Source organism: Lutra lutra, chromosome X (genome assembly GCF_902655055.1).
Source record: "Lutra lutra chromosome X, mLutLut1.2, whole genome shotgun sequence".
Lineage (NCBI taxonomy): Eukaryota > Metazoa > Chordata > Mammalia > Carnivora > Mustelidae > Lutra > Lutra lutra.
The window spans coordinates 88,462,447-88,474,609 of NC_062296.1; the positions used below are offsets into that span (position 1 = coordinate 88,462,447).

At 40.9% G+C, this 12,163-nt stretch overlaps 1 protein-coding gene across 2 annotated transcripts in view; it reads right to left on the reverse strand.

Annotated features, from left to right (window-relative positions):
• The window catches only part of MOSPD2 (motile sperm domain containing 2), a 60,415-nt gene that overhangs the window by 846 nt on the left and 47,406 nt on the right, over positions 1-12,163 (reverse strand). The window contains exons 11-15 of one of the 2 annotated variants that reach the window (XM_047715291.1): positions 11,414-11,510; positions 10,444-10,540; positions 9,772-9,901; positions 2,059-2,161; positions 363-1,485 (exon numbers count right to left, since the gene is read on the reverse strand). In XM_047715291.1, coding sequence (XP_047571247.1) covers positions 1,348-1,485; positions 2,059-2,161; positions 9,772-9,901; positions 10,444-10,540; positions 11,414-11,510 — 565 coding nt within the window. In that variant the 3' untranslated portion in view covers positions 363-1,347. Of the gene's footprint in view, positions 1-362; positions 1,486-2,058; positions 2,162-9,771; positions 9,902-10,443; positions 10,541-11,413; positions 11,511-12,163 lie in introns of those variants that run through there. The other variant, XM_047715293.1, reaches the window with a different exon arrangement.

Genomic DNA, 12,163 nt, shown 5'->3' on the forward strand with positions numbered 1-12,163 from the left:
CAGCTCTGGAATCCTCCGCTTCTCCAGATGAAAGCTGCCAACACCACACTCTAGAAGAGAACATTCTCCAAGCATGGCTCCATCAAAACTCAACATTTATTTAACAGGCAGACTTTTTTTTTCTTTCATAGCAAGTAGATTTACACGTGAACCAACACGGACTGAAACCGAAAACCAACTCATTTCCTCCGCCTCTGCAGTCCTGCGAGCTGTATCCTCTCAGGACCCACCCTTGGGATTACTGTGACAAGGGGAGAGGATCCAGCAAGCCCACCAGCCCCACTCTGGAGGTGGTACAAGTGGACCATGATTCTACTTTTCACTCAAAAATGGAGACTCGACACTTGAGTTTTGATCCCCCCCCCCCAACGCTTCTAGGTCCTCTAGGCTTTTTGTCAAGTTTCCTTCTTGTGGCTGATTCTACCAAGGAACTGAAATGTAAATGAACTTGGCTATGCCTCTCAAAAACTAACTTTTCAAAGAAATTTTAACTTGCTTAGAAAAGAGGGTGTAGGTGGTACAGGGTTGGGTGTAGGCCTTTGTAATAACTGAAGCAAACGGGTCAGTGTCCAGCCACCATAAGCAATGTGCCACTGAATAAAAAAGACTGGGAACTGCAACCGAAAGGACTTTTCTTCTCCATGCCATTGACAGAACGCAAGGAAAACCCAACACGACTTAGTTTGCCAAATTCTACCTAAACGTGAGTATTCATTAAAAAGTCCGAGATTAATAAAAGGCAGACTTTAAGGAAGACAGATAAGAAACAAAGGCTACAGGTGGTTTGGCATTAAATAGTTTTACATACCCAAAGAATATCGACTAGCATCTGGAAGTAATTCTCAAAATTACAAAGTCTTGTTTACAGAAATTACTCTGTATAAGTATGGTTTCTTTCAATATACATGTTCTATATACATAGTATAGAAAAGCTAGTAAGTTGGCTCAGCTATAATGATTTTGTCATAAACAAAAAAAGATGACATTTATTGGCTGCAACAAAGCTTGTTCCGTACACTTTTCAGTTCAGCTAATGTATATATATAATAAAACTTAAAACTTTAGAAGTCTTCAAAGGGAAAAAACAAATTATAACTAACGTATTAATTTACACACGGCTGTGCCTTGACTGGGCTGCCTCTAGCTGTAGTCTCTTATAATGAATGTCTCCAGTGTTTCCTTATTCTAACAGACTTTATTTTCAAGATATATTATTTGTCCCCCTCTAAGTGTTGCACATTTCCTTTCAGGAAGCACAGATGTGCGACACTTTCAGTAGTATGAATTTCTGGGTCTTTTTCCAGCTAATGATCGAGAGAGCCATGTTTCCTACTGAGTGCCACTTCTTTAACTGTACAACAAATAGAAGAAAGAGATGACGAAAGCAAGCAAGAGCATTGTTAAGTAAAGCAGCAGCTGCTGGAACCAGATACAACGCTGAACTTGGTCTTCAAGCTTCCTATTGCTTTCTAGTAAACGACTGAGCTACGGAGGGAAAAAGAATGAAAGATTGGTATCAGTAAAGCAGTACGTGAATCATGGGCATGACAAATAGGAGTATTAGAAGCCCAAACATTTACAGGCTGGGGTCCATCTGTTCTAAGCAGCTGGGAGCTGGAAACGCAACAAGGGGTTACATTTGTTTGGTAACAGCTGTGTGCCTGCTTACTCTTGTTTGGGAAAGGTCAGCTTTTCCAGTGGAGAAGGAGCAAAGCAAGTCCTTTCCTGGAGGTTCTGAAACCAGCTACGCAGAAAGAGAGCCCCTCCGTCTTTTTCAAGTTGAACTGGTACCCCTCTCGTGAGCTCCAATTCTTTGGCGCCCCCTAAGGCACCATACACCTTGTCCAAATTAAAATGGCCAGAGCTTTTCAAAAGTTAATGCATCTCCCAAAGGAACTCACCACTTAGGATTTCGGATTTGGCTTCCCCTCACAAAGAAAAGAGCCTTCCTGTCGTGTCTATGCCAAAGATCTTCCCTTTATCGGTGGGGAAGAAGTGGATTTCTAACACTGGTTAGCATTACCAACTCTTTTTTAGCTAGGGAGAGAGAACACTTACTTGTAGATAAAGATCTTCACTGGTTTTATCGGACATGGCAAGAGCACTGTCTTTCAATGTCAGAGTGGTTGGTTTACTGCTCTCGACAATATGGCATCTTAACCTATGAAAATCCAAAGGACACAGAACTTATTAAAATTTTTAATGAAATTTTTTTTTATAAAAGTAAACTATAATGTGAGAATGGCCAAACACAGAAGTTGACGGAACCAAGATGAAAGTACTCCTGCTTCTTACCCAGATACACATCCAGTGGACCTACCTTGGAAGGGGAGCCTGACTAGCCGCCCCCAAATACGCTTCCCTGACTTGAGGATTATCTGGGGCTGCTTTTTGTTTAAGAAACAGCAGGCCTGAGAAAGTTTTGAAAACCTCTTGTCAGGGTCATTGACATCAATAAGGGAAGGAAAGGGCCCCCTGTAAGGGTGTCTTCCTCTCCATGCCAGGATGAGGGGATGACAGAAATCTTGAAGAACTCTTAATGGAGAAGGGACCAATTCACATCCCAGCAACTTTACCCATGTTGACTGTGATCTTCCCGACAGCCCCCCATAATGCACTCCCTTACCCCCAACCACTTGTCTTGAGCTGGAGATGGTATTTAAGGTGGTGTCTTGGGCCACTTTGGGGAGTTTTCCTGTATTCCTGGGTCTCTCCCATATATACAGGAGGTACACATGGTATTAAACTTCTGCTTTTCTATTAATCCTTTATTACAGGGGGTGGGGGCCTCAGCCAAGAACCAAGCACGGTAGACGAAAAATTATTTTTCCTCTCCTCTATTTTGGCAGCCTATGCTGGGACCTGCTGAGACACCGTACTCGCCTGGGAGCCTACAGATGGGAGCCTGGAAAACTGGCAGAGGCCAGCGAAGGTAAGAATTCTTACCTAAGCCTGCTTTCCTGGATCTACTCTCTGGTGCCAGGTCGAGACAGAAAGGTCAAAATTTGACCTTGTCCCTTCCTTTCCAAATTTAGATGAGCAGAATAAAGTAGGTCAAATGAGGTCTTCCTTTCATCTTGCTCTGGGTCTTGAGAGCTTGGCTTTGGGAACATCGAGTATTCTTTTTGGTCTCTGTCAGCTGTAGGGTGCATGTGTACACAGGTGTGTGGCAGCGAGCAGAACAGGCCGGGGATCTGAGGCACTAAGGGACAGGCAGCATCCTCTCCGTCCAGCTGTGCCAGCTCTCAGGGCAGTTTGTCATTAGGGGCCCCAGGATGTGAGGGGCTTTTGTGGTCACTAGTTCTGGAAAAGTCCAATCCCGTAAGTCCTTCCCTGATGGTGGAGATAAGAGGGTCTTAGGCCTCTCACATTCTTGTGGAAAACTGGAGATTAGCATCTTCGCTGGACCATTCTTCCCACTTGGGGCAAGGGAGGTCTTTGCTTTGTTATGCTAACTCCGGGGGTCCTGTGACACGGCATCTTTGGCACCGTCTCTGGGGATGCCTCTTGTGTCCGTGGTTAAACCACAGAATGGCCTATTGGCTTGAGTCATGAGAGAGATTAATAGAAGAGCCTACTTGCCAATGCCAGATGGATCTTTTGAGTTGGAAGAGCTTCTCCAAACACTTTGAGAGATTCTCACCCTAAACAACGGTCTTAGTGCTATCTCTGCAAAGACCAAGTTGAAAGGAGAATATGAAGGAGTCTGGCCACTAGCCGGAGGGCCTCCCTTAGAGGACATTATGAAGTTCTTTCCACCTGCACGTTCAGAAGATACGCACCAAACATAGAGAAGAGGTACAAGGATCAGTGGCCACTCATTCACCATTCACAGGGACCGTGACTGGCTACGAAGGGTTGTTCTTCCCACCCATGATTATACTGTAGCTGTCAGACAAGCCACTTAGCTCCCCTGTGGAAGACTGTCCTCACTGACAACATGAGCAGAATTTCTCCTAGGCCCTCCTACAAATGTTCAGGAAATAGACTGGCTGAAGGCCCACGTTTGGGAGCTGTTAGAAGCAATAGTACAGGTCCCCCCACCGTTAAAGGCCTTTGTGGAATACTTTAAAAAAGTTTATATCAAGTATTCCACAAAGGCCTTTAAGGTGGGGAAAAAAACTTTTTAAAGGCAACACTGAAGCCGTTCAAAGTCCACCTAACCTTACCAATGCTGAAACCTCCCCCAGTCCTCTCAAAATACCTGTAGGTACTGTAAAAGCTCAGGATGTTGGAAACAGAACTGTCCTGTGCTTAAGAAAAAGAAGGAACACAGAAACAAATTACTTTAGACATCTGATAATAGGCAAATAGATATCCCCCGAATTCCTAGAAAAAAAAAAATCCTTGACACATTCTCTGTGCCTTTGAGGGACAGATTTTCTACCCTATCTTCTCTAGGACCTGCCTGCTACCTCTCTGAAATACAGATGTTAGGGAAGGGATTTTCACTGGAAGGAAAAAAGGGAGTTATTTGGGATTTTGGCAAATGAAAAAACAAAACAGGCTTTTAGCCACCTGGGCAGGTAAACGGATTCCAACTGCCAGAAACACAATCTAAACCTAAATGTTCTTTTATATAAACTAGTGAGTTTTATGTTATTGTGCCTGATTTATGGCTAAAATTTTAGAGCTATAGCTAAAAGGTCTCTGTGTCTGTATGTTTGTGTGTGTCTACATATGTATGTTATAGATGTGTAATATTTTTCCAACTCGGGATGGTATTGCAAAAATGAATTTGTAAAAGTGCTCTTTGACTGGCTTAAAGAAAAATAAGCATTTACCAAATTAAGTATTCCTAAACCTCTTAGAAATATAGAAACTAACCTAAGTGTCTTTCAAGTTCATGTGATATAGATTAATCCTAGGTAAAATAAAAGCTAAGTTTGTTGGTTTAATTAAAATAGGCATGTCTTCAAAGTTATCAGTATTAGATGTAATGCAGACAGGCAACTTTTTTTCTTCTGGCATTTACCTGCTCAAAAAGGTTCATGTTATGTCGGGTACATAATTTGTCAGCATGAAAAACAGCCTGGGACGGGGGCTGACGGACGTTTCACGAAGCTGGCATGAGTATTCAAGCGTAACTGTTGGAAGCGAGTGATTTAGACATAAGCTGGTAAGAGTTTTTAGGTGAAGTCTACTGAAAAACAGGTTCTCCAATCTCCTTGGTAACTCGAAACTTTAGTTTTGCTAAGTTAAATGGGAAATTCATGGACTGACTAGATCATTTCCAAGTAAGATAAAATACTGAAACATTAATTACTGAACATCGGTTTATCTACTTTTGACTTCTTACTACAGAGGAACTACAAATACTGAGTTTGTTAGTAAACATATCTTGTACCACACTGAAAAACTACTATGAGGAAGCATATGCTTCTAGAAATTACATATTCATAGATTTACCAATCTACTGAATGCTGGTGTTAACAGATCACAATTGCTTACCACTTAGTTGTCAGTAGAAATGATGGGTTCTAAGGGTTAAGAATTCTAATTCATGTATGTAATTACTAGAAATAATAGAAGCAACTAACTCCATGTGCAGCGAAAATAGAATGTGTTTTTGGCTGAGGAAAGGTATGAAGTACGGACATGTATTTTCGTTAAGTGGAATGAAAGTAATTTTCTCCTACATCAAAGCTGGTTATTTCAGAATAGGGAAGATAATAAAGGACAAACTAAATGGATACAGGCAGTTGGAAAGAAAGAAAATTTTACTTTGTGTAGTCGAGCTGGCTAAAACAGAATGAATTTGTTATAAAGGTTATACAAATAAGCTTCCATATCAGTAGTGTACTTATGTAAAACTAAAAATTAATTTCATCTGCTAAAAGGACAACCTTTTCTTGGACTATCAGTCAGCTACTGATAAGATTGCAAAAGGCTTTTCTTTAGCTTTTAAGTAATCTGCCTAGAAAGCAAAGATGGGGCGTTTTATGAGAATAATTTCCTGTGCTCAACGTTATCTTCATCAACAGCTCAGCTCTTTGAATCTTTAGAAGACGATTTCCCCATGTTTTACTTACAACTCTGCAACTTTCTGTATTTGCCTTTGATATTTTATCGTCACTATGGTTAAATGGACAATTAAGTATTATTTCATGATGATGATCCCATTTAGTCAAGTGTCTAAAACCTTCTGATGTTTTTGACAACCCCCAGCTCAAATTCTAAATGAAGACTTTCTGACCTTGAACTATCTCTGAAATTTTTCAGAGGGCCACTGGAACATGTCCAAAGATTTGCTCTCTCTTCTTATAAAAAGAGATATAAAACTCATTAGGCTTATTTGCTGTGTTAAATTACATGGGAAGCACTGTCAGATATGTGATACTATATACCTTCTTCAGATTATATTTATAGATATATTATTATCGTAAGTGTTCCAGAAATTGTATAAAATTCCAGTTAGTATCTACACTGCTGTATGTCACAGAAATAACCAAATTTCCTTGTCAGAAGCACTAAAATGAACTCTCATCAGAGCTGTGACAATGGCCATTTTTAAGCCTTTTTGTCACTTAGAGAAGCTATGGTTTGACTCTGATCCTTTTGCAAATGTGTTTCATGTTCAGAGATTCTAACAAGTACTCCAGAGAACAGGTTTCTAATAACTTTCAGATCATAAAACTGAACTGGGTAAGAACTTCCAGAGCTAATGAAAAAGGAGGATTCCAACAGGCCAGGAATGAATAACATGCGGTTGAATGAACTGATGACTGTACTTTTTTGTTTTCCTGCTGGTTCTTTAATGTTTGGTTTTTTCCAGATTAAAGCTATCTATGTTTTTTCTTTTCTCGTAGGCTATCTATGATTGACTGCAATTTGGTAAACTATACATTTATGAGCAGAACTGAAACTTCCTCCAAAATTCAGAAACTTAGTATTCTTTCATGGAAACAGAGTTGTTTTGTTTTGTTTTTGCATAAGCATCTGTTCTCGTTGTATTAGGACACAATTGGAAGCATGGTTTTATTACCAAGGCTTTCACTGGATTCATATTTGAAAATAATACACACAAAATCAGGTATGACCAGACAACTTTAAGGAACTAAGGTTGACTTTATGGAACCAATAAAGCCCCTTGGAAAGGAAAAATGGACCTGTAACCTTGCTTATAGGATTTTGGACAGCCTTACCTTGGCCGGCTCAGGGTCTTCGAGAAGACAGGAATTCATCTAAATCTGTATAATAACCTTACCCTTGTTTACTGTGCTTTTCCTGATAACCTCTCCTAACTGGCTCCCCTGCCACTTTTCTTTTGTCTTTTGCTGGAGATGGTATATTAAGGTGGGAAGAGGCAAAATTATTTTCCCTTCCCTACCTCTTCTGCTTCTTTTTTTAATTTTATTTTTTATAAACATATATTTTTATCCCCAGGGGTACAGGTCTGTGAATCGCCAGGTTTACACACTGCACAGCCCTCTTCTGCTTCTTAATGTATGTATAATAACACAAGCAATTATAGATACCACTCCATAACTCAGGGAAACTTTTTTTTATGGTGCTCAATAGAATTCATCCCGTCTTACTACTTGAAGGAAACCACCCTTTCTAGATGGGAGTCGGTGCTTTACCTGGGCCTTCAGTACCAAACCACTGAGGCTCCCTCTCCTGACTTACAGAAAACCAAACCAGGAGGAATTGATTAAAAAAAAAAAACCCAAACCCGCTTCTGAGGGATTGTCTGATAAGAACTTCAAATTAATATTTGTCTTTTATACCAGTGTTACTTACTTATTCTTTCCATTTGTTTTCATAGCCATGACTTTGAGAAAAATGAACTCTGGATAAGGAGTAAGTAAACCCTGTTACGATATGGACATGTAGATATGTAACTACTCCATCTAAAAACCACGAGCCTTAATGTGTATCTGTGTTCCTTCCTTTTTCTGGACTAAAACTGATCCCTACCTTGGCTTGAGTGATACTCCCAAGAAAGCTGAAGGGACAGGACATGTCAATGATTTACCTTGTAGAGTTGGCTTCTCCCATTGACAGACCTGTGCCAAACAGACCCTTTGTCAACACCATGTTCTTCCTTCTGCCAATAAGCCAAACCTCTAGGATCGTCTCCTTGCCTTCATTTCTTGAGAACCTGGCTCCTGCCAACTGAAAATGCTCCCTCTGATGTCAGTGATGACCTCTGTGATGTCACCAATGGCCACTGCTCACACCTCATCCTTCTTGGCCGGATGGCAGTACTTAGTAGCACTGGTCCCTTACTTTTTGTCCAACATGCTTTCCTAGACTTTGAGGGCACAGCTCACCTACTGGTTTCCCTCCTGAGTCCCTGCTCGGACCGTCTTCCTCTGGCCACTAACTATACCTCCAGGCTGGGGCAAGTGAAATAAAGCTCGTCTTCCCAGACCCATGCCTGTCCTCCTCCTGTCTGTGAACAGCCTGCAGTGATCTTGACAAAGGTGAATCAGGTCCGGTTGCCGCTCTCCCATGGGTCTCACCATGGTGACCGAGCTCCTCCTCTGGGCCCTGCCTGCCTCTCCAGCTTTCTTCTTACCCTGGATCCTTTCACCTGTGTGTGCCAGCTACATCTGTATTCTTTAAATTCCTTTTGAAGATTTAACTCGGCCACGACCGTTACAAGGTTTCCCAGCTTCTCATTTATCAAGGGGGACAAAGAACTACCTACCTCCTAGGGTCATTTGAATGACGGAGTGAATAAATCAGAATAAAGCACTTAGAACAGCACAGGCTGGCAGCCCAAGCTATTTGTGTTAACTCAATATCACGCTTTCACCTGTGTCTGCCTAGAGTCTGTTTTCAACACGGCCCCCAGAATAAGCCCTTAAAAAAAGCCAAATCACTTCCTGACTCTGCTTAGCACCAACTAATAGATTTCCCTCTCAAAATCAGACGTCCTCACTCTGGTTACCTACTACCTCTTTGACCTCATTGTCTCCCCCAGCCCCCCCTTACTAGATTCAAGGTACATTTACCTCCTTGCTGTAACTTACACAGGCCAAGCACACTCCTGTTTCAGTTGTGGTTCCTTCTACCTGGAAAGCACTTTTTCCGGTTATTGACGTGGCTTACTCTCTCGTATCCTTCAGGTCCTACAAAAACCACCCACCATCGAGAATTCTCTATCTAGGCACTGTTGACATTTTGAGCCAGATCTTTGTCTTGGGGGATGTTTAGCAGCGTCTCTGGTCTCTAACTGCTGGATGCCAAAGTCCCCCACTGCCCAGCTGTGATAATGAACAACATTCCCAGACACTGACAAGTGGCCCCCTTGGGAGGCAGAACGGGTATACTCCAAAATCACCCCACAGGCTTTTCCTCCTAATGTATCCTAGGAATTTTTTCATAGCGTGACATACGGATTTACCACACTCTTTTGAATAGCTACAGATTCAAGTGCATTTTCCTGTTACTTTACTGGGGTTCATTAGGTTCGTTCTTTCCCATTTTTCACTAGTACAAACAATGCTGCCACACACACATTCCAGTACCCAAGACAAGTGTCTACAAAGGAATTGCTGGGACAGAACGATCTATGTTTGTAATTCTGACAGGTCCAGATTCCTGCACTGGCCTGGAAGCAAGTCTGCTATTAGCGAGCTCCTTGAGAAACTGCACTCACCTTCACCTGGGCACCCCAGAGCTCCGTAGAGCTTGAGGTCACCCCAGAAGCCTAAATGTGTGCCAAATGCAAGAAGAAGGAGACCCCTGCCTTGTCGACTCAGGCAGTTCTCTCTCTCATTCTTCCCATCACATCTGAGAGTCTGTGAGTGAAAAGCATACCTGTGCTCCATCACTTTGTTTCTGGGAACTTCTTTCCAGAACTGAGTCAATTCTGCTGGGCCCGTGCCAGATGACTGTTCCATTTCTGCAGCCATTATCAGAAAACGGTCTTGGGCAGAGACCGTTAAACCTGCGTTCCAAAAGGATGACTTACTATGTAACTTATTATATAAATAAGAACCTTTACAAAGGGTTGGACACAGGGTTTAAGACATTATATTCTTGAACACAATGGAAAAATAGGAAGTACCTTAAAATATTTTTCTAAAAAGGGGGACTTTCTAAAAAATTCAATGTAAACTGGCAACAGTTTTAACAAACAACTTTAGTGGCACCTGGAGGGGTCAGTTGGATAAGCCTCTGCCTTCGGCTCAGGTCACGATCTCAGGGTCCTGGGATCGAGTCCTGCACTGGGCTCCCTGTTTCTCCCGCTCTCTACCTGCTGCTCCCCCTGCTTACGCTTGCTCTGTCAGAGAAATAAAATATTTACAAAAATTTAACGAGACCCATGGACCTATCTCATTTTACACATGAGAAAATAGAGGCCTACAGTGCAATGAGGTGACTTCTTGACACTCAGCTGATTTCTAGATTCTAGTCTGGCTCTACGGATCCCCACCCGGCCCAGCTACCCTCCAGCACACCCTCTGAGGCCATCGGGCCACCACTCACCCCCGTGGGGAGACACAACTATATCAACTGATGCTCCAGGGTCACAGCTGCTGTTGCTCGGCTTGACTCTGTATTTTTCTGGAGCAGTTGTTCTCACCTGTTTGTAATTACAATTATATTTACAATTATGCATTTATAATTACAATTGTATAATTGTGTTTTTACAATTATACTACTCCTATAGTAACTAGTAACATAAGAAAAGTGCTTCTTGGGGGATAAATGGCTTAAAAATGAGATGGAAAAAGTTAACAGTTAATAATGAAGTCTACAAAACCACCACGGTGGTTAGGCATAGAATGTATCTTTCCCCATCAACAGGAAAACAGTATCTCAATCTAGTCTCACTTAGCCTTCCTTTTAAATAAAAAAAAAATCTATGAAATATCTTGTGTCTGGTGATTTCTTAACTTCAATGAAATTAAAAATTTTAAACAACCTGGGGATCAGGACATGTTTTAATAGCATTCATACATTAAAACACATTAGATATTCAAAGAACATCTAGAACATCTTAGTGGTTAAACTAAAAAGATTTAAGGAAAGAACACTTACATTCTTTGTAAGTGGTAAACTCAATCATTGGGTTAGTATCTAAAGTACATTCCAAACTATATCACACTCGGGGGAAAATGCACTTTTGATTTTATAGTTTTATTTTTCACCATTAATATGAATTATCTATATAATGAGTGATTTTCCTTGGCTTTTTATTTACCACAAACATTAAGGCCTGGAATTAATTTGGACATTAGCCTATTATGGCTCATTAAAGATTGAGATACAGATCCCAGGGAAAACTGTAGATAAGCTATGCCATGTGGTTAAAACTAGAAGGCAGTATAACATGCCTAAAAATGTCATAAAAACACTGTGCAAATTAAAAAATTCTCAATTGTTCAATTAAAATGTCTGAAATCACTTCCCAGATCAGATTTCCACCTAGAATTTATATCTTTCTGATATTTACCTTAAAAGCTACGATGTTTTTTGTTACATTTGTCAACACTATTAAAGTTTTCTTCTCTCCAGATTCTGTACTTCCAAAATACAGTTCTTCTGCTGGGCTAGGTGGTGACAAAAATATAAGGCATTTGTATTATTCAGAACAAATGACAATCTAATCATTAGCTGGAAGGAAAGTATTTGGTTAATATTTGCTGCTCATTTGTATAAAGGGATTTCATCAAGAAAGAAAAGATTACAAAGCAACTACCTGATAGAATTTGTGTTTTAATCTTACTAATTGATTGCATGCTATTTATTTTTTAATTAATTTTTTATTTTTTCAGCATAACAGTATTCATTATTTTTGCACCACACCCAGTGCTCCATGCAATCCGTGCCCTCTACAATACCCACCACCTGGTGCCCCCAACCTCCCACCCCCCACCCCTTCAAAATTCTCAGATCGTTTTTCAGAGTTCATAGTCTCTCATGGTTCGCCTCCCCTTCCAATTTCCCTCAACTCCCTTCTCCTCTCCATCTCCCCTTGTCCTCCATGCTATTTGTTATGCTCCACAAATAAGTGAAACCATATGATAATTGACTCTCTCTGCTTGACTTATTTCACTCAGCATAATCTCTTCCAGATTGCATGCTATTTAAAAGTCCTGTGGTTTCCCCCAAGAATCAAAAGCAAACTAGGAAAAGGAAAGGAGAATTAGGAATATTCTAAATTAGCCTATAATCAGCACCATCTTAGGGTGCATGTAAACTC